Genomic DNA, 26,789 nt, shown 5'->3' with positions numbered 1-26,789 from the left:
TTGGCTCAGGGTTTGAGCAGCTTCCACACTGGGAAACACAAGGAGCAGCAACGGGAGCTGGATTTGGGGGGCAGGTGTGTGACAGCAGGGGGACCCGGGGCCACCAGGTAGCCTGCAGTGTTCTTTGGCTGGTACATCCTGAGGTCTGCAGGTCCTCAGGGAGCATTTGAGGTCGTTTGCACCTTTTTTTCTTATCTGTGTGGGAGCTGGGATCTGCAGATACTTTATTAGCGAGGCAGGCTGGGTTGGTTGGTGTTGGCCCTGCTGCGGGACACCGGTTCCTGGGTGGCACTGAGGGAGCCTCGGCTCCTCCCGGATGCCCCACAGCCACGGCGGGCACGGGGCCTCCAGCATGGACTTTACCAGGCACTCACGCTGTGACAGAAATGGATTTTATTGTGCCAGTGGGGAAAGCCCCCTTGCAAAGGACTGTGACAGTGCCCAGGGCAATGCCCCGAGGGGAGTCCTCACCTGCAGCCAGGACCGAGCCAGGCAATCGCCACAAACGCCGCAAGGAGTAATAATTAAAAAGAGACACGCAGAGAGGCAAGTCCCTGAATGCTTTCCTCTCTCAGCTTCCTGCATAGCTAAAATCAATGGAAAACTTCACATAGACGGGGTATAAGTGCTCCAGTTGTTTCCTGTGTCTTCCTCTGGAGCTTCATGCCTTGGGCACGTGCCCTGTGTCAGGAATTGGGGGGGGCTTGGATGGGGTTAGGCTGGTTCGTGAAATGCTGTCTCCATTTCCCACATCCCCTCTCCCGAGGGCACCCCTGGGCTGGGTCAGGATCAGTCCTTGCACGTCGCCAGCTTGGCAGCGACTTCCCCAGGCTCTTTACCCAAGCATCGGCCCGGTCCCGTTTCGTTTGTGAATCAGCTCGTTAGGGAATCAGCTCGTTAGGGGCCGGCAACGGAGGCTGGGTGCGCTCTGCCGCTACATGCGCTCGCTGTCCCCGTTGGGGCTCAGGACCGTCAGGTTGCCTCGCGCGTCCTGGTCGATTTCTATCGCTTCGAACAGAGACTTGAAGTTCCCGGCGCCGAAGCCCTGCGGGGAGGACAGCGTTACCTGGACGTGGTGCTGAGCTCCACGAGGTCCCAGCACCACCAGAGCTGGCTGCATGATGGCACAAGGCCCCGCTGAGGCCCCCAGGCTGTCACTCGCCACCAAGGCCAGCTTTATGGCTTTTAGCAGTGAAATCCTCCGGCCTACCTGGTGGTTGTGCCGCTGGATGACCTCCAGAAAGACCGTGGGCCTGTCTTGAACTGGTTTGGTGAAGATCTGGAGCAGGTAGCCTTTCTCATCGAAGTCCACCAGGATTTTCAGTTCCTGGAGAAATGCAAAAGGAAGATAACCCCGAGACCCGCCGAGGAGCACGGAGGTGCCTCCACGTGGCCCTCGGCCCTGCCAGACGCCGTGGGGACCTGGCCCAGCTGCGGCCCACCTCCAGCTTGTCGATGTTCTCCTTCACTTTGATCTTGGCAGCCTTCAGCCTCTCCCGCAGCAGCTGGTAGTAGCTGGACGGCACATCCATGAACTGCATGCCGCGCTGCTTCAGGTTGGTGATCTGCAGGGTGGGGGAGAGCTGAGCATGGGGCAGGTGCGTGGGGACAGGTGGTGGCGGGAGGAAGGTTGACATTTTCCCATGGCTTTGGCCCCAAACGGAGCATTGACCATGTCCCACCCTCTCCCTTTGGGTCCCAGGTGCTCTCTCCAAGCAGTGTGGGGTTGGCCACCGTGCAAGGATGCCCCTGATGCCTCCAGAGGCTCTATGGCCTGCAGAGGAGCGAGGGGCAGGAGGCCCACGCGCTGTGGTGGCCCAGCCCAGCACCATGACCTGCTCCATTAATGCTGGGTGATTACAACCATGGCACAAAACCCACGTCTTCAGCACCCACCCCAGGTGCCATTGTCCACCTGTGCCCCCTGACACAGCCCCGAGTGTGCCCAGGCATGGGGCAGAGCTGCCGTGGTGCCACTCACCGCCGAGATGATGTCGGAGGTGTTCAGCGCGATGTGCTGGACTCCGGCCCCTCCGTAGTAGTCGATGTATTCCTGCGGGGAAAATCTCACTGTGCTGGCGGTGCCGTGGCTACAGCACACGACCAGCGAGTCACTGCCCCGTTGGTTCTGTCCCTTTTCTTTTCCAAAGCCCTGCTGGTGACCCATCAACTCGTGCTCACCTGAATCTGGGATTTCTTCTTGCCAAACGCTGGCTCGTTGATGGGCATCTTAATGGTCTCCTCGTAGTTGGTGACCACGATGGAGCGCAGGGCGCTGAACTCGGTGTGCAGCTGCTTGTCGTCCACTGACCAGAAGCGGTGGAAGAGGAGGTTCTTCTGGTACCTGCCGGGCCACAGGGGGCACATGGAAGCCCCTAGCTCTATCCCCGCACTAACGAACCTCTGCTCTGGGTTAATTGCCCCCAGCCGTGAACATCAGTGAGGCCAGCGGAGTGGTGCTACCTCCTCCCAGCCCTCCCCGCTCTTACCAGTCTGCCACTGGGACCATCTGGAGGTCGGGCTGGTTGCCCACCACGTGGTCCACGAAGCTCAGTTTGGCGCTCGGCCTGCGGGGAGGGGAACAAGGGCAGCACTCAGCAGGGCTGGGGGGCCCTGGGGGCTGCAAGGAGGTGCTGGGACCCCGAGCTACTCACAGCCTGGGCAGCAGGGGGTCCTTGAAGAGGGGCGCATGGTACCCAGGCAAGAAGAGCCCCTTGTAGTTGAGCTTCTCTATCAAGGTGTGGGTGGTGTCGCCGTACTGCAGCGGGGAGAGAAGCGGCTCCGTGCCCGCCCTGCGCCTCGTGGTGCGCAGACCCCACTGCGGATGGGGGGGGCAAGCACTGCCACCCCCCGCCACTCACCGTCTGGATGACAGCGAACTTCACCTTCCCGAACTTGTCCTCCTCCACCCAGGGCTCCTTCACCACCACGGCTCCGCGCTCCTTGGCTTTCTGGGCAGGGGGAGAGCGCCCGTCCTGCCGCAGCGCCCAGAACCTGGGGGGACGCAGCCCCAGGACCCTCCACCCCTGCTCAATGCCGCTCCTTTCCCCCTCCAAAACTCACCGTTCCGGGGCCCCCGCTGCATCATGCGGGCACTGCCTACCTGCACAATGAAGTCGCAGTCCTCCACTTCGAAGGCTATGTCCTTCACCCCGTCCCCGTGCTTCACCAGGTGCTCGCCCATCTCTGCCGGCAGCCGGCGGGCGTGAGCGGAGATGCTGCATGCCGCCCGGCCCTGCCAGCCCCCCGAAACCTACCCTCATTCCCCGGGTTGAGCGCGGACGAGAGAACGAACACGATCTGGAGAGGAAGAGGACAACGGGCTCGGGGTCGGTGATGGGATGTGTGCCACGGATGCACGCCTTTGGGCAGCGTCAGCACGCATCCAGCATCTCCCCGTCACCGCGGGGCGCCTCGGCAGTGGCACTGCCACCAGGGCTTTGTCACCGTACCTTGTCCTGCTTGATGACGTGCGACACCACCTCCCGGCTGCCTGTCTCCAGCCCCCGGTACGCCAGCTCCTCGAAGCCCAGCTTGTTGCAGTAATACGAGGCAGCCTGCCACGGCAGCGCGGGTAAACCACGGTGCGTGCAAGGGCCATGTGTGCACGTGTGTGTGTGTGTGGGTGTGCACGCGGGGTGTTTGCTGCTTCCAGCAGCACGGGGCTGAGTCTGTCGCCGCCCCGCTCTGCCCCTGCCTGCAAAACGAGCCCCTCGCCCGCAGGCACGCTCCTCAAGCAGCCCAGGAGGAGCAAGCAGGGACAAGAAAGCGGCGCAAAGAACCCCAAAACTCCATGGCGAGCGCTGCCTGGAGAGCCCTCCGGTGCCAGGGCCAGGCAGGGAGGCGGAGGGGCGTGCGGTGGGGCTGCAACGATTTCGCTTTTCATCTGCATGTTGGGGGCCTGTCCCGTGCACACCCCCAGCCACCGCCCCTCGCCTTGCGCAAGGGCCCCAAGGCCGTGGCCCGGAGCCAGGACCGGGTGCAGGGACAGTGCCAGGGGCCACCAGCCACCCCCCCGGCAGCCAATGGCCACAGCGGCCGCATCGTCCCCGGCACGGCCACCGCCACCGCCACCGCCCCTGCCCAGACGTGCGGCCGGCCGCAGGCTCCTACCTGCTTGGCATTCCCCACCCAGAAGGTGATGGAGTGGAAGTGGATGAAGCGGCCTCGCAGGGGCTAAAGGGAAGGGGAAAAGTTTGTCCTGGCGCTGCTGGGGTTATCCTCGCCGTGCCACGGCGCTGCTCCTCGCCCAGGCTGGGAGGGCAGCGGCTGCGGCACCGCGGGTACGGATCCTGCACGCGCAGTTCCTACAAATGCAGTTCCCACAAACACAATTCCTACAAATGCAGTTCCTGCAGGTGCAGTTCCTGGTAGCGTGGGCTTGCGAAGCACCAGTACAAGGCAGGCAGGCTGGGGCAAGGAAAAGCAGGGAGGAACGGGAGGAGAGAGCTGGGAAAAGAATATCTGGAGATGTCGGGGAGCCCACGGGCCGACAAAACCCACAGCCCTGCAGCTTCTGCCAGGCAGCCTCGTTAACCTCGCTGCGTTAACGATTTACCCAAGCGGGGCAGAGCGCAGCGAGCCCCTTTGCTCTGTGTCATCCCTGCCAGGCACAGCACTGGGAGCAAAACAGGGCAGGAAAGGGGGACTGTGCCGAGGCTTCGGGCTGTGCCGCCGATGCCCATTGCATCCCGTTGCACCGAGACAGAAATGTGGAAGTGCCGTGGCCGAGCGTGACGAGCAGCAGGAGCCGTCCCCTGCAGCCCAAGCAGGCAGAGGCCACATGGCCGAAGCGAGCATGAGGGGACGCACAGTCAGCCGTGCCCCCGGAGCACCACGGGCCAGCACCTACCTTTTCTCCCTTGTCCGTGTAAGTCGTCTGGAAAGAGAACCGGAGAGGGGCAGGTTAGCGGAGCACAGCTCCCCCAGTGCCTTCCCTCCAAAGCCCAGCGTTGAGCAGTGGGGAAAAAGTGGCAAAATTTCCCCAAAACTGAGCAATTTGGTCTCTGGCCCCGACCCTCACCATTGCTGCGACCTGGTGACTTGACAGCGGCGAAGAGAGCGCGATGCCGCACGCGGGGCTGATATAGCGGGGCGAGGGACGGCTCCTCCTCGGCTCCACCCCGGGCACTGCCCCGTTCTGGTGTGTCCTGCTGGCCCCACGGGTCCCACGGGTCCCCTCCTGCGCCTGGTGACCTCCCTGCTGCAGCCAAGCCAGGGTGACGTGGGTGCATGCATGGGGCAGGGGACACTCAGTGGCTTCTTCAGGCACGGTGATGGTGGTGCTGCAGGGCTGGCAGGAGTGGGGACACGAGGAGCCTGTCCATGGCTGGTGGGTGGTGGCACCGTGCCACCCGCTGCTGCTGCACACCCGGTGGGGACGGCAGTGGGGACCCGGTCACCTCCCTGCCATGGCATCGTGGTGTCACCTATGGCACGGCCACCACCGCATCACCGTGAGGCAGCGGCACCGCCGTGTCACCCCAGAGCACCGCCAGTGCCGTGGCACTTTGTGGCCCTGCCATCGCTGGGTCACCCCATGGAGATGTCACTGCGGTGTCACCCTGTGGCACTGCCACCGCCATGTCACCCCGTGTCACTGCGCCTCCCCGTGTCACCCCACGGCGCCGCCACCGCGGTGCCGCGGGAACTCGGCTCTAGCCCCGCCCCTTTCTCTGGCCCCGCCCACTTCCCCGCCCCCCGCCCACTTCCCCGCCCCCCTGCGCTAACCCCGCCCCGTTGCTCTGTCCCCGACCCCTCCCCCCGACCCCGCCCACGAAGGCGGAGCCCACGTTAGCCCCGCCCCCCGCGACGCACCGCGGCCCCGGCCCGGCCCCGACATGGCGCAGCCCGGTGCGAGCGGCGCGGTGACGGCGGGCGAGGTGCTGCAGCTGGTGCGGCGCAAGGACGAGCTGGAGGCCAGGATCCGCGCCTGCTACGAGCTGTTGAGCGACGTGAGCACCGCGGGGGAGGGGGGTGGCAGACTTGGGGGGGCCGGGGGCTCGCTGCCACCGCCCCCTGTTCCCCCCTGACCGCCCCCTGTCCCCCCGCGCAGAGCGGCGTGGGCCCTGACGAGCCGCTGGTGGACGCCGAGGGCTTCCCGAGGGCCGACATCGACGTGTACCGGGTGCGGGCGACCCGGCATAGCATCGCCTGTGAGTGGGGCCTGCCCCCCTCCACCCCCCCGCTTCCCCGCAGCCCCCCCCTGCTTCCCCTGCCCGGCTGGGGTGGCCCCGCTGGGCGTTGATCGGGGCATGAGGCTTTAAAAGGCTTCCTCGAGGATCTCCAGGTGCCCCTGGACCCCTCAAACCCCCTGCATTGCCCCTTCGTGCGCCCTGTGGGTGGCTTTCAGGTCTGTGTGGGGAACGTCCTGCCCCACTGGGTGCAGGGGGTGGCCGCAGCTGTGCCCCGGCCGTCATCTTGTGCCCGATCCCGGTTTTGGGGTGAAGGTGTTGAGAAAGAGCCCCCCGATGGGCCTCGCGCTGATGGTGTCCCCCGCAGGCCTGCAGAATGATCACAAGGCCCTGATGAAGCAGGTGGAGGAGGCCCTGCACCAGTTGCACGCCCGCGAGAAGGAGAAGCAGGCCAAGGACCAGGCGGAGGCGCTGGCCGAGGCGCTGAGCCAGAGCCAGGGCCAGGGCCTGCCCCAGGCTTTTGCCAGAGTTAACGCGGTGACGCCGGAGTCACCGGCGAGCATCTCGGTAAGTCCGTGGGGCTGACAGGCACGGGGAAGGCTTTGCTTGGACCCACAAAGGAAACAGAGCAGGTGGCTTGCTCCGTGTTCTTGTCAACAAGCAGGAATAAGCCGTGGGACAGCGTTTATTATTTTGCCACCCCCCATTTTTTTATTCAAAGTGTTTACCAAATGCTCAGTCACCTTCTTGACCAGCATAGTCAGTCTTGAAAGCTCCTGTGGGGGGAGCTGCCTTTGCTTGGCAGTGCCAGTGTCACCAGCGTGTCCTGGGGAGCGATTTGTAACTGTGCTGGAACCAGAAGAATTGTTTTCTCAGCTGTGCCATAGCACCACACAGCCCATACAAGGCCTCGGTGATCATTCTAGAATCAGCGCTTCTCTTCCCATAATAGAGGGCACAGGGATGAGTACTTGCCTGTTTCTAACAACGTGGAGAGGGTGTGATGTAGTTCCATTGCCCTAAAGGTATTTATTATCTGTCTTCAGAGAATGCAGATGTTCAGCCTCCTTCTCTCTCTGTCCAGGGGCTTCAGGTCGATGATGAGATCGTGGAGTTTGGCTCCGTCAACGTGCACAACTTCCAGAACCTGCAGAACATCGTCACCGTGGTGCAGCACAGCGAAGGGGTGAGCTCGTTGCTGCTGTAACTGTGTTCTCTTGCCTGTCTCTGTTGGCTAGCTGTAGCTTCTTCTGTGGAAGTCAGATCTCTGTGTGAGATTCAGTCTGCACTGTTGTAGCCTTGTTCCCTCACAGCACTGAGCTCATTCCTGCCTGGACAGAAGAGAGCAGAGAGGTGTGTGCTCTTTGCTGTGAGCCTCATCTTGCCTGCTCCACCCCAGGGGGCTGCCTGCAGCAGTTTGCTGTGCTGCCACGCCACCCACACGGCCCTCCGGACTGGCAAGAGAAGCTATCGCAGCCTTCAGATGGTTTTTAGTGGAAATGAGAGATCTCATGGAGCTTTCTGTCCACCGAACACTCCCTCCTTTCAAATCTAGCTGAAGGGGTGGGAATAAGAACTGCTGAAGTGCTTGTAATGTTCTGCTGGAGCACCAGGAGAAGACCACAAAAGAGGTTTGACTTGGTGATGGAAAGTCGCAGTCTCTCTTTCTTTCTTTCCTCTTCTTCCCCCTTTCCAGAGACCGCTGAGTGTGAGTGTCATCCGCAATGGCAAGAAAGTGCACCTGGGGCTGACTCCGAAGCGCTGGGCTGGGAAGGGCCTCCTGGGGTAGGCTTTTATTTCATTTAAACAGAGCGGGTGAGGCGTTCACCCAGCTCAGAGCACGTTTCCTGCAGCAGGGCCAGCTCTGCGCTTTGCTGTGCGTGTGTTGCTGCCTGCTGTGATGGGTTTTGTTGGCGGGGAGGCGAGTTGTGCCAAACGTGAGCTGCGGGGCGGGAGATCTCAGTGGCTAATTCCTCTGACAGAAGAAGCAAATGGAAGAGGGATGTGGTGGACCTGATTTAAACTGTGTCAGTTCTTCCGAGCTTCTTTCAGAAGTGAGCCTTTAATGTTTCTTTCTACGCTCTTCTTTTTCAGCTGCAATATCATTCCCTTGCAAAGATGACCACTACATGGAAAACAATAAAGACGAAGCTTGTGCCTGCTTTTTGGACTCTGGCCTGGTTTGAAAACTTCCCCTATAATCTTCATTTTTGCTGAAATAGTGTTCCGGAGGCTGTGATCTAGGTGCCAGACCGGCAGACTATGAAAAGGATGGAGCGAGGCCTTACCACAATTCAGAATTGTGCTGATTTATGAGGAGCAGTTTGTAGAGTTGCAGGCTGTGGCTTCTCCTCTCTTATTCCTTGTGTCGCTTTGGAGTGAGGCTAAAGAGAGACCCAAGCTTCCCTTGATACAGATTCTGAAGAGCATAAAACTCTCTTGTTTGGTGATAACAGAGCATTCCTTTCTTTTTTTCCTTCCCTTAAAATTCCTTAATGAACATCTTTTTAAAATATACTAAAAAGTCCTGGGCACTTCTTTGTCTCTCTAGTATAGATCGCAACAGCTGTTGGGAGTTACCAAATACGATGAAAGAATTTTTGGAAAGCCTAATTATTTTAAGTTAATTAAAGAAGGAATAGGGGGGTTATAATTCTACTTTGCCTTACTTTCTAGTATTTTGTTTAGTTATGGCTGTGTAAAAGTACTAGCTTGATTTTTTATTTTATTATTTGCTGTAGTTGGTTTTAGGGTGTATGAACTCTTCAAGGGGATTTTGGGGGTGATTGTTTTTGTTTATAATCTTGTTTCCAATTGAACTTAAAAATACTCTCCCATAACAATAAAACTGAGTAATGCCTCTCTCTGTTTGTGTAGAAGCTATTATTTTGAGACCGTCGTCGTGGGCCATTTTGGGTGGGTTGAAAGCAGGTCTGCAGGATCCCCTGGCCTTCCAGAGCCAAAGCCCAGGCAAGTGCTGGTGCTTTGTGAGCAAGTTGTGGGCATGAGTAACAAACATAATGAGAATTTTTGTTACAAATGCTAATAACCACATCTGAAATGGTGGACTAGTGAACACACCTCTACATCTGTCACCTGGGGCTCATTCCTCGTCCCCTTCCTCAGGCAAGGCACGGATCTGGTCCCGAAGGGGCTTGGCGATGCCAGCGGGACTTGGTCACATCCACGAGCAAGATTTAGGATTCGGGCTTGAGCTGGGCAATGGGCTGGGCGTCTGCGGGGGTCGTGCTTTGGGCAGGGGGTCAGTGCTGCCTCTCTGTGGCAGCTGGTGGGGATGAGGAGGGGACGAGCCACCTCTCCCAGCACTTTCCGGGCTGTCTCTGGCAGCAGCCGTTGCAGCCGTTGCCCAGGGAACAGCAGCTGGCTGCAAACAAGACGCAGGAGCAGGGTGACGGTGAGCAGGGTCGGGGCTGGTGGGGGTCCCTCAGGGCCTGGGGCAGCTCTGTGGGGCTGGGGCCGTGCTGGAGCAGCGGGCCTGCCCATGGGGTGCTGGGGGAAGGGGTTGTCCTGGGGCACTCCCGTAAAAAGCTCTCTATGTGCCCAGGGCTTTGGTGCTGGCTCAAACCCAAAGGTGCGGCTGGAGCTGAGCCAGCTGCCGAGCACAAGAAGCGCTGCTACATGCGGGGATGGGCGCAAAATCCCATCTGAGAGCAAACCTCTGTGCCTGGCAAAAAAAAAAAAAAGGCAGGCAGAAAGGGATCCTGATCCGGGCTGGGGCTGTGCCAGGCTGGCTTGTGCTCAGCGGGAGCGTTACGGGGGCCGAAAGGGGGCTCTGAGACCTGTTTCCCAGCTTTGCGTGTTCCCTGTCCCCCTCTGTGCCCAACTCCAGCTCGCTGTGCGGCCGCACCTGGGAGCGTAGTTCAGAGCAGCGCTAAAATATTGTTGAGCACCTCTCACTCGTCCAGCTGCACCAGTGTTTCCCTGGCCTGAGACCGGGTCCTTGTGGGGCTGGACTTGGACCAAAGGGGGTTTTCCGTGGCTGATGCCTACCTAGAGCCAAGCTGTGGATGCTGAGGCTGCCTGCCCGGCATTAGTGTCCCTGTCCAGCCTCCTTGCTGGGGGTTTCCAGCTGGGGCTTCAGACTGGAAACTCTTTGAAGGCTCCTCGGAAGGAGGCTGAAGCTGAGGATGGACTCGAGTGATGCTACCTCAGAGGGGATGTCCCAGGACGGACGGACACGTCAGGAGGCAGCCGTGCCACCCCAGCAGGTGAGGGCAGCACCGCAGCTGGAAGCAAGAGACCACATCCCCAGTACCAGGGGGTTTCTCCCGATAATAATTTATCACCAACATCCGCTGGGGAGGCAGAGCGGGGCCCCTGTGCTGCAGCATTTCCAGCACTCGGGGAGCACCCACCCGATGCAATCCTGCCCATGGGACCCAAAACACCCCCACGAACAGCCACTGGTGATTTGAAGCAGTAAATCTGAGAGCTGAGGTGAGCAGCAGTTTCCATTTGGCTCCCCCTTTTCCCACTTGTTATTGAACAAGCTCTGCGGGGCTGGAGCCTGCTCCCGGAGGCTCTGCCCAGCCATCAATATTTGCTGAGCACCTGAGCTGCTGGCGAGTTACGTGACCCCAGCCTTGTCCCTGGGCTGAACGAAACTTTATCTCACTCAACGGGGCTGCAGCATCCAACCGGGCCTGTGCCCTGCGTGGGAGACATGGGAAAAGCTGGGGACCCTGGGGGAAAGGCAAAAGCTGATTTGGAGCCTCAAAAGAAGATGAAGTGGCATGGAGGAAGCCTCCCAAGGGCTCCTGCCCTGGACGAAAACCTCTCTCCCTTTCCAAGGGCCCTGTGGCTGCTGCCTGGGAGGAGGAAGGAGCACCAGGGGATGCACCGCCGGGTCCCACACGGTCTCCTCTGGGGACAGGGGTCCCAAGAACCCTGTTCAGCACCTGGGACGGGTGGCAGGACACGACCGCATCGAAGACTGCCCCAGAGGACACTGCCACCGGGACACCATGCTCAGAGGGACCCCCCAAACCCACCCCAGCACTGCCTGACCCCACAGGGGCCATCTCCAGCCCTCACGGGGGTCACGAAGAGCAGGAGCAGCAGCAGAGGAGTGAGCAGCACGATGGCTCTGCCAGCCTGCTGTGGGTGGCCCAGCCGGGTCTGCTCTTCCAGGAGGACAAGCAGAGCAGCTGTCACCCCCTCGTGAGTACCAGCGGGCAGCAGAACATCTGTGGTGCCACCTTGTGCCACCATGCCACTGCGGTGTACTGCCCAGCTCTCCTGCCCAGCTCTGTCCCATCCCCCCAGGAGCTTTTGAGGGGATTTTTTTTTTTTCCTAATTTTGTTCCCAGTGCTAAGAGCCAGGAGCTGCTCTTCCCGCAGAGCCTGTCCTGGGTGTTGGGCTACAACAGCAGCCTGGCCGTGCACAGCCTGGCGGGCGGGGAGGACCGGGTGCTGCTGTACGTCTGCTCCCACACGGCTGTGATCCACGACGTCCCCGGGGGCCGGCAGTACCACCTGCAGGTCTGGTACATGGCTCCCTCCTCCTTCCCTTATCCCAAGCACCTTCCCCTTGTCCTGGTGCCCTGTGCCTGTAGCCGGAGCAGTCGCATGGGTGCTGCAGGCACGCCGGCTGCTTCGGGGACACCATTAACCCCAGTGGGGACAGAGGGAGGAGAGCAGAGGACCCCTAGGAGAGAGGATGAGGAGATCCCAGCAGCCAAGCAGCTGATGAATGCTTGAAACAAGCGGCCGGCCTGGAGCCCCCCCCGGTGCTTCTCTTTTTCCCCCCAGGGCCACGCGAACGCCATTTCTTGCCTGTGCGTGAGCGAGGACCGGCGCTGGGTTGCCACTGCCGATCGAGGTCCGGACCCTTTGGTCATCGTGTGGGACGCCTTCTCGGGGTGAGCTGCCAGGAACCTCCTCCGTGAAAACCCCAAGAGTCCGTGGGTCACGGGGAGACCGTGGGGGTGAGCCCTTTGTTTGGGAGGAAGGCCTGGGGAGGATGCTCAGCACCAGCACCGGCTGCTTCAAATCCCACACCAGCACCCTGCCTGCAGACACCCTCCCCTCCCCAAATTCAGGTGAGCAGAGGGCTTTTCTCCACAGGATTCCCGTGCGAACCATCTTTGACAGCCACCCCGGCGGCGGGGTCGCTGCTGTTGCCATCTCCCGGGACGCGAGGTATCTGGTGACCATCAGCGCTGGCAGGGTGCAGGTGAGGAAAATATTGCCTCCTTCGTGGCTTTGTGTGATGGGTGCCTGGGAAGCTCTTCTCATGGGTGGGGGGCAGGAGAGCGGCTCTGCCTGGGTTTTGCTGGATTTCATTAAACTGAACACTGCAGAGCTGAGAAAGCAGGTCTGAACTTGGGATAAAAGCTCCAGATGAGGTTTCACTCCAGCAATTCCTAGCAGTGCTTCCTGGAATTAAGCCATCAGACCATGCTGCGTTTATCCTGCTCCAGTCTTTTACCCCCCCACACCCCCCCATCCTCTGGCTGCAGAGGATGGGGCCTGCCTGGAGCTCTCAGGAAGCCACAAACGTCTCCTGGTTTCCCCCTTGTGACAGAAAGTTTGTGTCTGGAGGTGGACGTCTCCCACCGAGAGCCCTGTGTGCGGTGCAGAGCTGAGGCCTGAATTTGGGCTCCAGGTGAGCACCGTGGGGACCCAGGGCCACCACGTTCTGTTCGGTGTGCCCGGATAAATGCAGAAGTTTTGCATGAAAGAATAAAGCAGGGAAAATCACTCAGCTTGGCATTAATGTGACTCTCACCTTTTAATTTCAGGATTTTGTCATTTTTAACCCCCAAAATCCCTATGAGTTTGTCAGCAACAGCAAGACCCAGGTGATATTTTACCTGTGGGTGAGTAGGACCGTGAGGAGTTCTCCTAGCACCTAACGTGCTCCCAGGGGGCATGGAGGTGGCGTGGGGCCAGGCACCTGCCTGCATCCTGCACTAGGCCAGTCCCAGCCTCTCCCACCTGTGTTTGTGTGCTTTGTGATGGTCTTCAGCTTTTGGGAGAGGAGCAGGTGGAGGGAGAGGTGGTTTTGCATGCTCTGAGGGGTCTTGGAGCCTTCTTGGCCCCTGAGCCCAGCTCTGGTCCCCAGCTGAGGGTGGGGAAGGGGACATAGGTAGTGCAAGGTGACATTATGGGGTGGCTGTCTTCACAGGGATGCACATTCTGCTCTCCCCACAGGGCGATTCCGGCTTGCAGTACAGCACTCCGCCTTTGACCAAGCAGGTGAGCGTGTGGGGAAGGCTGCATGTCCCCTGTTTGCCTTCCTGCTGGTGGCACCTCCATCCCATCCCCCTGCAAAACCCGTGTCCATGTCCCCAGCCTGTCCCCATTGGTCTCCTGGGGGGGTGGACAAGCAGGATCACCTGGGCTGAGGAGGAGAGGGGTGGCCTCCCCCATGGCATCGTCTCCTGGGGCTCGCTCCAGCACGGCAAGCTGCTGCAATGGTCCCACCTCGGGGCAGGCAGGGATCAAACTGGAGAGCCCAGGACTAACACACGGCCCCACTGTTCTCTCTGCAGACCTTCAACAGCGTGGTGGGACACTACAGCCAGTCGGCTTTCCATTTCAACAACGTGCAGGCTCTGACGGGCACCTCAGCCGGGAAGCTGGTGCTGTGGGACACGGCCTGTGCCCGCTCCCTCTCCGAGGAGGCACAGGTCCAGCCGCACAGCACGAAGGCCACCAAGCTGGTGCCGATGCAGAGGAGCAGCATTACGGTGCTGATGGTGCTGGAGAGGTAAGGAGCCGGTGCTGTCCGTAGCCGTGGGTATAGCGCTCGGGCACCTTGGCCCACAAATGGCAGGGATAACGGTGGCGAACTACTGACAGTGCTACAGCTTTACGCTTGGCCGTGTCACGATCACGGAGGACACAGCCACGTCTCGCTCAGCCTCCTGGCCTCTGCCGGCAGAGGGAGCAGGCAGCCTCCGAGCAGCCCCGGGGACAGCGCTGGGGACACGGCAGGGTCACAGCAGAGCCCGGCGGCTGCTGCCCTCGTCTGTAAGGGGCTCTTCTCACGCACTTGTGCGGAGAAAAGGCAGAAGGGAAGAGATTTGTTTCTACCCAGTAAATACTTGGCTGTTCTCCATCAGCAGGCTGCTCAGACGCTTTCCAGGGTGTTCCATGGGCCTCATCCCTGCACAGCACGCAGGGACAGGCGCTGCGTGTCCCCACAGCCACTCCGTGTCCCTGCCCCGTGGGTTGCACGGGTGGAGCGGAGGGCAGGCCAGAGCCGCTCGCGGTGCCTCTCAGCACACGAGCCCTAACGCAGAGCTTTCCCTTCCCTCCAGCTGCGTAGTGACAGGGGACGTGAAAGGCCGGGTGAAATTCTACAACGGGCAGCTGCAGCTCCTGGCTTGCTACAGCCACAGTGGCGTGGGGCCCATTTGCTCCATCTCCTTCTCCAAATCCCCTCCTGAGCCTCCCGGTGCCTCCTCAGCCTGCTCCAGCGCTGGCAGCCAGCCCTTCACCACCGGGTGAGCCTCCCCCCATAAACCCAGCTTTTTGCATCTGCCCTGTGGGCACTTCCCAGTGCCCATCACAAGCTGGTGGCCCCAGCACGTCTCAGATCATGAGCTGGTTGTGATGCCTTGGTGCAAGCCGGAGAAGTGTTGGTTAATGCCGGCACGGGGACAACCAGCTGGGCACGGAGCCGCGCACCTCCTCTGTCACGTAGCCAACACGCCAGGCAGGGCTAATGCTGAGCCCACAGCACCCACTGAGCCCCTTAATCCTCCCCCCTTAAATCCCTCCCTGGTGGCTATTTCCAGTCAGATTTTACCACTGCTGGGTGAGATAATCCGGGTGGTGCAGTGCTGGGCTGCACGGCACGGCTTGGGGCCTTGGGGCAGCCCCAGCAGGGACATGGTGGTGCCCAAGGGGCTGTAGGAAGTCTGTGGGGCAGATTATGCTGTTCTGGGTCTGCAAAACATATGGCCACTGCTCCTGCTGAGACTCTGTCTGTCCATTGCTGCATGTTTTTTCCTAAGAGCCATGTGGAACAGGTTCCTCTCCGACCTGGAGCAGTGCCCCGAGAAGCATCGTGTTTTCCCAAGTTGTTCCATGTTGCCTTGCACCTCTTCCTGGCAGCTCCTGCCACTTGTGGCTGCCCCGGGGAGCACCAAAGGGGAAGCTAAAGGACTGCTGTCACCTGGCTGCCTCTGCAGGAGGCCCAGCATCCTCCAGAGACCAGGCCAGAGGAGCAGAAACCAGTGGTGGCCACAGGCCGACCTGCAGTGGTGCCTGGGCCACACGTGTCCAGCAGGGCTGGGCTCCTCTGCCTCAGCCCCATGCGGTCCTCTCCTGACCCTTCTGTGGTGCCCAGGCTCTCAGTCCTCAGGCGTGTTTGCCTGATTATTCAGACTCCTGCTTTACCCGTCACCATTGCGGCGGTGGGACCGTCCTCACTGCACTACAGCTGGCACGGAGGAGCCGACGAACAGGCGGCCGCTCTGTCTGCGCTGCGGGTCTCGAGCCGTCCTCTGCCCCTGTCTGCGGCAGCACGGCCAACTTGCAGCCACTGACAATGGTGGTGTGGGGACAAGTGAAAGGACTATTCAGAGAACCCTCAATTGCTCGTTTGTCCATCTCACACACCACTGACTTGCAAACGGCAAAAGCTACCCAGATGGCGTCCGTCTTCTGACTTGCCTACCCAAGTAGAAAAGGGAACTGGCTCCAGTGCCGTCCTGTGGAGATTTCCCAGGGCGCAGACACAGGGTGCCACCTGCCTTCCAGGTCAACAAGCGTCTGCATACTGTGTATCGCAAAACTTAAGCGATTGTCCTGCTAAGCTGACAAAAAGAAACTGTGTAATATCGCTCGGAGGGACATGAGCCAGCTTGTCTGATTCATCAAATTTTGTTTCTCTCACTAAACAGGAACTTTATCCTTTCAACCTCTGATGCAACAGTGCTCCATGTTGCAACAGACGGGACAAACTTTGAAAAAGTCATGGAAGAGGCCAAGAAGGCAACGACTGCCATCGCCTGTCACCCCCGGCTGGCACTGCTTGCCGTGGGCAGTCACTGCGGGCTGCTCAGAGTGTGCGACTACCAGCAGCCCAAGTGCCTCGTTAGCAGGATATTCACTGAGGCCGGCATCCAGTGCTTGTCCTATGACCCCGAAGGTATCCCAGTCTTGTGATGTCCCCACGTGCCAAGCACCGGGCTTCCCGAAGGAGGGAGCGTGTTGGGATTGGTTTCTGGTGGGCTTTGCAGGTTGCTTTCTGGCCGCTGGTTTCACTGATGGAAGTGTGTACATCCTCGACGCCATTTCCCTTCAGTCCTGCTGTGAAGCCTTCAGGTTCTCACGGGGCACCGTGACTCATGTCAGCTTCTCCCACGACTCCGAGTACCTTGCAACCGCTGTAAGCCTGCTCGGTCCTCTCCAGCTGCCCGGTTTGGAGCTGTATGCCCCAATGCTTCCTCAGGGCAACAACCCTCACCCTCTGAGGGGGCTGCAGAGCTGGCAGGGCTGGCATAAGCCCCAAGGGGACATGTGTGGCCACCCACTGCCAGCCAGGGGACGTGCCCGGGGGACTGTGGCTCATTGACCTTCTTGCTCTTGTTCCAGGATAAGACATGTGCGGTGACTGTTTACAAAAGAGTCCTGCAAAATGGGCAGAGATGCTGGGAACACCTGGCAGGGCTCCACTGTCACTACAAACCCATCCGAAGCATCCTGTTTGGGGTCCAGCTGGACAGCAACGAGCCCCGGCTCCTGAGCCTCGGGGAAGACCGGCAGCTGGTACGTCGATGTGAGACCCTGAAGGGCAGCAGGGTGTTGCAGCTGAAGTCCTGGCTGGACAAGAGAGACAGACTCAGCCTGTGTATCTCTCCCCACCGGCTGTTTGTCAGCCTGGCTTCGGGGCAGATCTACCCAGGGTTTGGGGATGAGCCTCTGCTCTGCGGGCTTCTCACCCAGGCTGCCGCAACGGCCGCTAGATCCGGTTAATCCGCCAGGTCCAGGATGCTGGCAGATCGCCGTGCTTCCTTGTCTTCCCTCCAGGTGGAATATGACCTGAGCAGCAGCAGCAAGGACCGGCTGGTGATCTCGCACAGGGACCGGGTAGAGCAGGTTGCCGTGCCCCTGTGCTTGGCCTGGTACCCGCAGTTCGGCACCGAGTCCTTTATCCTCACGGCCAACAGCTGCTACAAAATGAAGCTCTACAACACAACGACCAAAATGTGCAGGTAGGGGGGGAGGTTCAGCCCCAACTCCCCTCACCTTCTGCCTGGGAGCACCATCCTGAGTCTCTATTATCCTCTGCCCTGCTCCCACCCGCGAGCACACATTTGTCCACCCTCGATGCAGATGGTGGGGTGGCTGCAGGGCCCCAGGGCTGCTCCACTCTTGTTTCTGCTCTGCTCCTCACAAACATGGCAGTCTGGGAAGGTTGTGGCTGCAGGTGGGTCTCAGTCTGCCCAGCACGTTGGACTTGAGATGCATCATCTGGGCATCAGCTGAGGAGATAGAAGCCCACAGGATCAGGAAAGCCCAGGGACTGATCCCGGAGCACTAAATTCCTCTCTTAGCCCCAGTGTGGTCCCTTCTGGACAGGGATCCAGTGCTATCCTGTACTCTCAGTGGGTATCACAGAGCCTTTGCACCCACCACACCTCCCCTTATCCACCCATCCGCGTGCACCACAGCCGTTCAGAGGGGAAAAATGTTTTTAGAGCCCTAGAATGGGTGACAATGTTGTTTGCCTTTAGAAAGACCCTTCTCGGACCAACCTACGGCTCCCCGCTGGAGAAGATACAAATCCTCCCAACAAGGAGCACAACAGAGCCCCAGAAATGCTATCTGGCCTACATTACACAGGACAAGGTACAGAGCCCTACTTTTCCACTCTTATAGGGAATATTTTTATATCCTACAGGGAGTATTTTTTTTTTATAGCATTTTTGATATTTATATCTATACAGGGAGTTTGGGGTTTGGACCCAATGATCTCTCAAGGTCCCTTCCAACCCCTACAATTCTGTGATTCTGTGATTTTGGAGTACTCCTGGCTTGGCCAGGGGGATGAAGGGAACCTGCCCTCGCAGAGCCAGGAGAAGTGAACTACTAAAGAGTGGAAACACTTAAAAACTTCTTGTTTGGGGCAAGGGCTGGTGTAGAGGTGACAGTCACCGGGGGAATGTCACTGCACAGCAAATCATGCACCGGCTGCTCCAGCCTTCTCGTGGCAGCCCCAGGCCTCACCTCCTCCTCTCCCCTTGCAGGTGGGCCTGCAGATTTTGCCTGTGGATGGCAACCCCCACAAGTCCTCAGCTTTCATTTGCCACCCGGGCGGCGTCTCGGACCTGGCCTGCTCCTACGATGGGCGCTACGTCTTTACGGCGGGGGGGAGCGACCGCACTGTTCTGAAATGGGAGGTGAACCTGAAGTGAGTACTGCGGGAAGGAGAAGGGAGTCTTGTGGCTTTCCACAGCTGCTTGGCCAGCACAGCTGAAGCAAATGTTTCCCAGCATTTATGCTGAGAATGGGGCTTTTGTCCTGGAAGGTCTCTGTTGGTGTCCGGGGTAGCTAAAGCTAGGTCTCCCAGGTATTTCTCTTCCCTCTCTTTGCATCGACTCTCCAGCCTGGGAATTGCATCCAAATGCCAAGAAATTGTGGGATTTCTGGTCCTTGTGAGAGTCTGGCCACTGGGATAGGGATTATCTGGTTAGGGGATCAGGAGGAGCTGCAGGAGGAGTGTACGGGGCCACGGCTGATACAAAAAAGCCTGCTCTCCAAATGGGATAGGCCAGCATTTGTGAGGAAATCCCCTCTGCATTTGAAGGCTGGATTTAGGACAAGCCACCATAATCCTATAAAGCTCTGCTTACATGAGCAAATGGACTGCAGTAAACGGGACGGATGAAGGAGCCAAGGCTGCTTTGCTCCTGAGGCATCCCGGGCTCCAGCCCAGCGTGCCAGCCGCCAGCTCCTCTGCCAGGTTTCCTCTGCCCTTGCCAGGGTGTGTGGCCCCTTGTGGCCTGCCAGGCAGGCTCCTGACCCAAGGGACGTGTGCTCCTGGAGGTCCCATGTGGCAGGATCTGGATACCATTGCTCGGCACACCAAGGACCGAAGCTCACTGCAACGTGGGCACTGGCAGAGGGCTCGCTGCAAGCACCCAGTGAATGTGCAAACACTGGAAGGGAGCAGCAGCTGGGAGAGCAGTGTGACCTCCTGTTTTTGGGGTGTGCTGCCCCTGTGAAACACCCCTTATTTTCCTAGGAGGCAGGTTTCATGGCTAAGCACGCAGTGGTCCCGTGTAAACAGCTCCTGCAGGTACTGCCCGCACAGCACAGAGCCAGGAGGGTGCTGAGCTCGCTCACCTCCGTGCGCCAGAACAATGAAACCTGGGTGGGAAAGCAATGGGCTTATTTATTTTCTTTTCCACTTTGTGTGGCTTAAGCAGTCGGGGGTCAGAATAAGCGACATTTTAAGGAAGGCAATAGAATATAAATGATCCTTCTTTATAATGGTTGGCCGGAGTCCAGGCAACATTGAATTTCTGTGTAATTTGTTTTTGGAGCGGAGCTCTTGATGAGCTAATTATCATTTTATTGCTGCTCCTGGCATCTTGTGCATCTCCACTGTGTTTAATACCCAAATAACTTAATTATGAAAAAAAAAAAGGCACCAAGCTTGCAAAAACCGCGAGGAAGCAGCGCAATGGAGGTGTGCATCGAAGCTGCAGCCCTGCTGCGGGCATGGGGTGTTGTACAGCAATGCTATGCCGAGATCGTTCCCTTCTTCATGCTGCTGGGCTCCATTCCCTTCTTCATCTGCACAAACCAAGGCAATTCTTCTTGCTTCATCTGTCTGGGAAAGGAAATAGAGAGGTGCTGTGTCCGTTTAACGTGGGCTGCACCTGTGGCACCACCGCTCGCGCTCGCAGCGTAAGGGATTGCGCCGAGCTGTCGGGGAGGAATGTGTTGGAGCGAGGGATGGGGAGCTGGCTTTGTGTGGTTTCTTGCACACACCGAGTCCCGGCGCTCCGCACGTTCAAAATGCTGATCTAGCTAATTCGTCTCCCTCAATGTCTCTATAAGGAAGCAGGAAAGCTAAATGCCAGACACCCAGCTCAAGCCCGTGGAAAAGCTGCTGGCTCCCAGCCCCGCGCTCATTCCCCCAAACAAGAGGGGCATTCAGGAATAATTAATTCCCACACTGTGCTATTGTATGTAAAACCTGGGTACGAAATATGCTGTAGAAGTGCAGGCCGATGATAAAATCGCACACGGTTCAAGGCAATGCTTCTCCTTCCTGCATTCTGAGGCCGGGGGATTTTATTTATTTATCAAAAGTGTCTCTGAACAATGGCTAGAAAGGGAAATGAGAAATCTCCCCCTGCATGAACCCTTCCTGCACCTTCTTTTCTCTGCCTGTGCCAGTGCCTTGGAGGCTGCAGCGTCCCTGGGTGGGAAGGACCTGGTCCCGTTCTACAGCCTGCTGGAGGGCGGCCGAGAAGGCGAATTCTTCAGGGTAATTGTGCTCACCGTGACCACTGCGCAGCAACATCTGGTTGGAGTTTAAGATTCATTTATACAGGCCTGACATTTCTTTAGTTTTTGTCCAGATCGCCCTTAACAGCGGTCTCATTGATACGCCTGTTAGTGAACCTTAAAAGAAGCCTTATCTCCCTCGCCTGTTGGTCGCTGAACTTTACAGTGTCTCGTTTGAATCCCTCGCAGGAGCTGGAAGACTATTTCTACTATGTGCAGCTGCGCAGCCAAGGCATCGACACGCTGGAGACCAGACAGGTGTCAACACATATTCCCTTGGAGGAAATTCCTTCTGTAATGAGAGCAATGGGATTTTATCCATCAGAGGAAGAGGTTTGTCAGTTGTTTTGATTATTATTTTTTTAAAAAAAGAGCAAGAATGATTGCATTCACTGAGCAGCCTGAGGGCCAGATTCAGACCTTTGCCATGCTGGATGGCTCTCAGGGTATGTCTGCTGGTTTAAATGTATTTAGCCTGGTCTGCATCAGTGTTGTAGTGATCAGAATTCGGCAGCACATTTCTAAAACAGCAATGGCTTGTCACTGAAGAGCTGGACAGCCGCAGGGGTAGGCTGAGACAGACCTGGAGCCTGAGAGTTCAGAAATGCTTGCCCAAAGGTGCCCTCAGGGTCAGGCTGAGTGCCCAGAGCCCCAAACCCCACAGCCAACCACCTCTGTAGAGAGCTGGGTTTCAGAGGATGAACTGAGAAAGCTGAGGAATGACATTGTGGGCAACCTGCTTTTGGGGGGAGGTTGGACCAGATGACCTCCAGAGTCCCAACTTCAGCTATCCTCTGCTTCGGTGCTTCTGTGAGTCTTCCTTTGGTTCCCAAAGCACAAGTCTCCAGCTTTCCATAGTCCGTAGGCTAAAGTACCTTGTGTGCAGGCAATGTTGTGCTTTGGGCTCTCCGACTTCCAGGAGAGTCTGAACTTCTGTGCTTCTTGGTGCTGGGTGAACCCAGTCTGGGAGGAGACAGCCAGAGCGTGCTCCACGCACTACTGGTGTGGGTGGGAGTGCCCAGCTCCGTGCTTCTGGGATGCTGACAGAGCCTCTTTTTCTTGTTGTGTCTCAGGCTGATGAAAGAATGGTTTTAGATGGAGCCAGCAGCTTTTATTCCCACGGAACGTAAAGCTCTTTCATAACTGATAAACTCTGTAGAAGCTCTCTCTGAGCTTGCCTTTGAGGTTGCAGCAGAGGAGCTTCCAATGAAACATTTCTTAAGAGCTTTTTAGCTTCAAATTTACAGCAGGCAAAGACAAGTGATTTAATAAGGGTGCTGCTGCTTCTCCCTTTGTAGCTTTTTCTACGAGGCTGATTGCATTGTATACAGACCTCATTTGTAACCTGGCAAAAGGACAATTAAAACGCATCAAAAAAAATAAATTACAGAATCTGATGCAAGGAGATTTAACTAACAACCTCCTAGCACCAGATACAACCCTTCAGCGCAGGAGGGGTTCTCCCAAGGGAAGCAGCACGTTGCCGTGCTCCCTATGGCTTTCCGCGGGGGAGGCTGCCTGTGTCTCTGCCGACTGTGCCGGACCCCCCGGTGCTGCAGGTCGGTGCCACCCCATCTGCCCGGCCATGTCCCTGCCAGGGAGCCCACAGCAGGCTTCCTTTGGAGCCCCGGCATCCCCAGAATGTTCCTCCGAGCTGGAACTGCTTTGTCCTTGTGTCAGGCTGTGATGTTATTCCCCGGTGCTTTGTTAGAGCTTCTCCTTGGCTCATTGCATTTTTGCCTCTTGGGGACAGAGAGAACGTATTCCTCTGAGAAATGTCTCCAGAAGAATAACCGTTAACCTCCCCCCTCCCCTAAATCAAAATCACAGCAGCGTTTCAGGCATGGAAAGAGGTGCTAAGCTGCTGGGAAAGCAGGCAACCTACAATCTGCTTCTCAAAGCAGGCAGGACAGTATTAAAATACAGAAAGTCCATCTCTCTCATGAGTATTTTAATAAAGGAAAAGCAGGAGGGAGAAAGAACAGCTTGGGCTGAGTAGTGAGGCTTTGGGGAATTGGTGTTTTTGTCTGTAGTTCAGTGGGGCTGATAAAAAACCTAATCCCAGATCAGCCAGAGCTGAGTCAAATTGACTGTTCTTGCCTGGCACGGCATTCACTACAGGGAAAACATAAGGCTAAGATTTCCCCCTTCCCTGGGCTTCATTCACTGGAAAAAAACTTGTGACACGAGGACAAAGGCTGAACGCAGCATCCTCCCCAGGGAGGTCTTGCATCAGCTTCCCTCCCCGGGGGGCTGCACACACGGTGCGTGCCGGCACGGGGAAAGCTCCCGGCGCTTCTTCGCCACCCGTGTCTGTGCGAGGGGTTGCCCTTTGGGGCATGAGGGCACGGAGGGCAGGGAGCAGGAGCTGCCCGTCGGACCCATCGGCATGCTGCCAGCTGGGCTGATGCACAGCACCAGACCTCAGGAAAATCACGGGCACCCAGCACGGCCGGTGCGTGGCACGAGCAAGTTTCAGATTTGTCCCGTGCCGTGGCAGAGCTGCGCCAGACACCTGTCGAGGTGGGTGGAGGGTAATAGGAGACGGTTGCTGGTGCCTGCTGGGGTGTGTAGGTCCCTTGTGCAGCCTGGTTGTGTCAGGAGTTGCGTGCACGTATTTTTGTAGCGGGCTGGTGTATTTACTGCTCTGCGGGTTGCCTGCCTGCTGTCCCCAGAGTGCAGACACAGCTGCAGCAAGGGTACTGGGGACAGCTGCAAAGTCACGGGGAGCCCTCGCCATGCAGCCCCTGGGGATGGTTTCTTCCCCTTCTCGCAGCAGTAACATGCAGCTTCCTGGGCAACGTGCTTATCTCAGAGGGACAGATATGCCAGAGCGCTGCAGGATTTACACTGTTAGCATGAATGTAATTTGGAGCAGCAACAGCTCACTTATACTGGCGTAAATCTAGAGCAACTCCATTGGTACCACTGTGAGCTCTCACACCAGCAAATAGAGGAAATCCAGGATCACTGTGCATCTGCTACCCCTGTCTTTAGCTGATATTGTCTTAACAATGAGCCCGTGACCGTTAGCTGTGTCCATCCTCAGCTGCTGAGCACTACTGCACTGCTGGGATCTGCCGTGACACCTGCGGCACCATATGGAGGCTCAGAAGCCATCCTGATGGTCTCCAAAACGCAAATGTCTAACGGTCCATCTTGCCTTCATCTGTAGATCGAAGAAATGATCAATGAAGTAAAATTCAGCGAGTATGTGGACACAGGAGAACAAGTGACAAAAATCAATTTAGGGGATTTTATCAAACTTTATATAAATCATCGGCCTGCGTTTGGCTTGTCAATGAAAACCATACGGCGAGCGTTTCAGGTTCTTGGTTATGACAATGAGAATGGAGACAAAGTTATTGACAGAGGAGACTTACTGTTGCTGCTTCAGTGCAGAGGTGAGTTATTTTTCTAATATTAGTTTTATGCTCGCTAGTTCTGTCTTCAATTTCAGAATGTATTCACTGCAGCAAAAAATTAATCTGGAACTATAGCTTGGTAACCAGGGCAGGCATGGGGAGCCACCTACCTTAGGATTTTAAACTGAATAATCATGTCTGTTGTCTCAGCTGCACTTCTTTTGCTGCTCTGGAAATTTCTGATGGTCTGAAGGATCTTTTCTGTCAAATGATGAGTATGGATCTTGGCAAAGCGTATCCTTCCTCCAGTACACCCTTATTACCATTCCCCACACAGTCTCGAGAAAGGTTGTAAAAACAGGAAAAGAGAGTGCCAAGAGAGGAGGGATGAAATTGGTTGGAGTCTTGGACTGAAGCTAGGTATGAAATCTGAAAAGATGGGATGGTTTAATTCATCTGAATCAGAGGGAACACTGTAAAGGCATGTATAAATGTACTTATGGCCAATGCTAGAGTGGTAAATTACATGCTGCTATTGTCTTGCTCCTGCTGTCAAAACAGGGAGCTTTTAGGGCTGCTGAGCACTAAAACAGGTAGAGGGAAATGCTGTTTTACTTAGCACAGCACCCAGTAAAACTCCTGGCCACAAAGATCTGTGGAAAATGAGGATTCAAGCAATGTGAGAAAGGTTAGTTATTTATATGGATGGTGTGAACATCCATAAATAGATAATTAGATAGGATAGAACAGTTTCATAACAGATCTATAACCTTATGCTTCAGGGTACAAGCCAACCACAAGCTGGGAACAAGCACTATGTTCCCTTTATCCCAGGATACTAGATTAAGACTTTCCTGCACCATCCTCTTCCTCCTCTGTGCAGAGATGGCTACAGCCACGGGCACAGGGCTACCTGGTCTGTGGTCTGTCCTGGGCCAGACATTCTTCAGTGGGAACAGCAGCTCAGGCTCCTGCAAGTGCAAAGTAGCCAAAAGAGCCATCTACATCAGACTTTCTCCCTTTGGTAGGCATGTTTGCCCCAAATGCATGCACGACAGGAGAACCATTTTCCTTGGGATCAACATTTTCCTGTGTTGGGATCATGTGTTTTGATTGGTGATGGGGTCTGTGTCTCAGAGAAGCCAAGTCCCCTTCCAAACCACCCTTTTTTGTTTGTACATCATTCTCATTTGAGCTGTCTTCTGTTTTTTGGGGGGGCTAATGACACCATAACCCAAGAGGCTGGTTTTACTTTATCGCATACAGGAGAGCATATGACAGAGGACGAGCTGGCACAGTGTCTGACCGCCCTGCTGGGCAGGCATTCAGGGGGAGGAAGATCCGACCCGGACACGTGCGATCCCTCAGGTACGGGATTAGCATTCTGCACTGCACAGAGGCAGGATTGCTTCACTTCCCAAACAGAGTAATTTAAATTGCAAGCCCATTACCCTGTTAGGCCAAGAGCTGTCAAAAACACTGAGATGGGATTGCAAGAATAGTCACAGAGCCGTACGTAGATTGTCCTTCATCCATGCAACAGTTATGTTGGTGTCTCTGAAAATAAATGAACAATGAAATGTAACTGAGACCTGACAGGATTGCATTGCTCTTTGTCTGCTGGCTTGGAACCAGAATTGGAAACACAGAGTGGAAGGTTTACACGCCAAAGTCCACAGGCCAAAAGGAATCCTGCACTATGCAAATTACAGAGTTGACTTCACCCAGGCAGCAATGCCCACTGTAACAGAACTCTTGATAATTACCACGTTTGTATACAGTTAATGTCCCATCCTACGTCAGTCTAGAGCAGTGAATCACAGCGCTGATTTCACCCACATCGTGCTGCCCATCATCATTGGGACCGCTGACTAGCACCGTGCTTTGTGCAGCTCACATCCCAGTCCCCACCAGTTAGCTGCTGGCAGCGGCTGTGTGCCGTGCAGGAACCACACGGCACCGTGCACCGACTGCAGTCCCTGGGTGCCCGAGGATCCTAGAATCATGTCAAACTGATGGAGTGTAAAAATTGTCTGGTCCCTTGGCTCTTCTGCAGTCCGTATCTACTGCAAGGTGATTCAGCCTCACACATTTGGCAGTTTTTCCCCGATAAGAATGTATAAAGTGTTAAGCTAGTAAGCCAATACTTTATGATTACTCCATACATCGTTAAAAGCATTCCATCCGCTCACTGCGACTTACAAGTATTACTGTTCTGGAATGCCATTTTTACACTGCTATTGTGTGTTTTGTGTTGTTGTTACTGCTCTCCAGGTGCAGCAGCTTTGACTGAAGAAGAAATTCCAGAGGAAATCACAGCAGAAAGGTTCACTGCTGACATTCTTGGCTTACCTATTGCCGAGCCAGAGACAAGAACAGTAAAAATCAATGAATAGTTGATCTGTGAAGACTCAGAATTGTAGGTGCCACAAATTTTTACTTCTGCCCACTTTCCAACATCCTCTCCTCAAGTATCTGTGAAATTTATACTCTATGTTTATTAAAAACTAAAGGTCACAAACTAAAGTCTGTAAAGAGCGACACTGTGGTTGCTGCACTGTCTTTTTGCACAGATCACCCCTATCCTTGGCTAGAGCCTTCCTAGAACTTATTTCAGGGTGGGTTTATGCCAGATGCAGTCTATTTCCATTATGTTAAAAGGGTATTTATTTGTAAAATAAACAGGCAGCAAAATAGCAATATAGAAGTATTGTATCGATCATATACGTTGATAAAAGTCCTGTACAAAATGCTTGGATAGGTTAGACTGGGTTTGTAATTACACAAACAA

General features: G+C 56.5%; 3 protein-coding genes across 5 annotated transcripts; 2 read left to right on the top strand and 1 right to left on the bottom strand.

The window, feature by feature from the left end:
* Positions 1-375: 375 nt before the first annotated feature.
* HPD (4-hydroxyphenylpyruvate dioxygenase) lies at positions 376-5,174 on the bottom strand. Its single transcript, XM_035340502.1, has 14 exons — positions 5,024-5,174; positions 4,853-4,879; positions 4,114-4,176; positions 3,453-3,557; positions 3,258-3,300; positions 3,104-3,186; positions 2,862-2,951; positions 2,655-2,758; positions 2,490-2,567; positions 2,182-2,344; positions 1,982-2,053; positions 1,443-1,565; positions 1,211-1,327; positions 376-1,045 (listed from the first exon to the last, which is right to left on the bottom strand). Exons 1-14 carry the CDS (start codon positions 5,024-5,026, stop codon positions 935-937), a joined length of 1,182 nt encoding a protein of 393 aa, XP_035196393.1. The 5' UTR covers positions 5,027-5,174; the 3' UTR covers positions 376-934.
* Positions 5,175-5,782: 608 nt separating this feature from the next.
* PSMD9 (proteasome 26S subunit, non-ATPase 9) lies at positions 5,783-9,000 on the top strand. Its single transcript, XM_035340503.1, has 6 exons — positions 5,783-5,954; positions 6,056-6,155; positions 6,502-6,701; positions 7,219-7,320; positions 7,831-7,919; positions 8,229-9,000. The coding sequence occupies exons 1-6, from the start codon at positions 5,841-5,843 to the stop codon at positions 8,254-8,256; spliced, it is 633 nt and encodes a 210-aa protein (XP_035196394.1). The 5' UTR covers positions 5,783-5,840; the 3' UTR covers positions 8,257-9,000.
* A 1,139-nt stretch (positions 9,001-10,139) lies between these two features.
* CFAP251 (cilia and flagella associated protein 251) lies at positions 10,140-26,525 on the top strand. 3 transcript variants are annotated; one of them, XM_035340499.1, is made up of 21 exons: positions 10,140-10,363; positions 10,947-11,315; positions 11,496-11,636; positions 11,907-12,016; positions 12,222-12,330; positions 12,682-12,762; positions 12,899-12,976; positions 13,311-13,355; positions 13,652-13,869; positions 14,423-14,608; positions 16,013-16,260; positions 16,352-16,500; positions 16,707-16,880; positions 17,142-17,326; positions 17,849-17,963; positions 18,362-18,525; positions 20,523-20,613; positions 20,823-20,966; positions 23,809-24,037; positions 25,265-25,366; positions 26,273-26,525. In XM_035340499.1, the coding sequence occupies exons 1-21, from the start codon at positions 10,283-10,285 to the stop codon at positions 26,392-26,394; spliced, it is 3,141 nt and encodes a 1,046-aa protein (XP_035196390.1). In that variant the 5' UTR covers positions 10,140-10,282; the 3' UTR covers positions 26,395-26,525. The 3 variants fall into 3 exon arrangements, with proteins under 3 accessions (XP_035196390.1, XP_035196391.1, XP_035196392.1); XM_035340500.1 differs by lacking the exons at positions 23,809-24,037; positions 25,265-25,366; positions 26,273-26,525 and adding an exon at positions 23,543-23,799; XM_035340501.1 differs by lacking the exons at positions 20,523-20,613; positions 25,265-25,366; positions 26,273-26,525 and having other exon boundaries at positions 23,809-23,865.
* The last annotated feature ends 264 nt before the right edge of the window (positions 26,526-26,789 follow it).

This window comes from Oxyura jamaicensis, chromosome 15 (genome assembly GCF_011077185.1).
Source record: "Oxyura jamaicensis isolate SHBP4307 breed ruddy duck chromosome 15, BPBGC_Ojam_1.0, whole genome shotgun sequence".
In the NCBI taxonomy this organism is placed as follows: Eukaryota; Metazoa; Chordata; class Aves; order Anseriformes; family Anatidae; genus Oxyura; species Oxyura jamaicensis.
The sequence above is the reverse complement of the archived record's forward strand: the minus strand, read 5'-3'. Positions and strand labels throughout refer to the sequence as shown.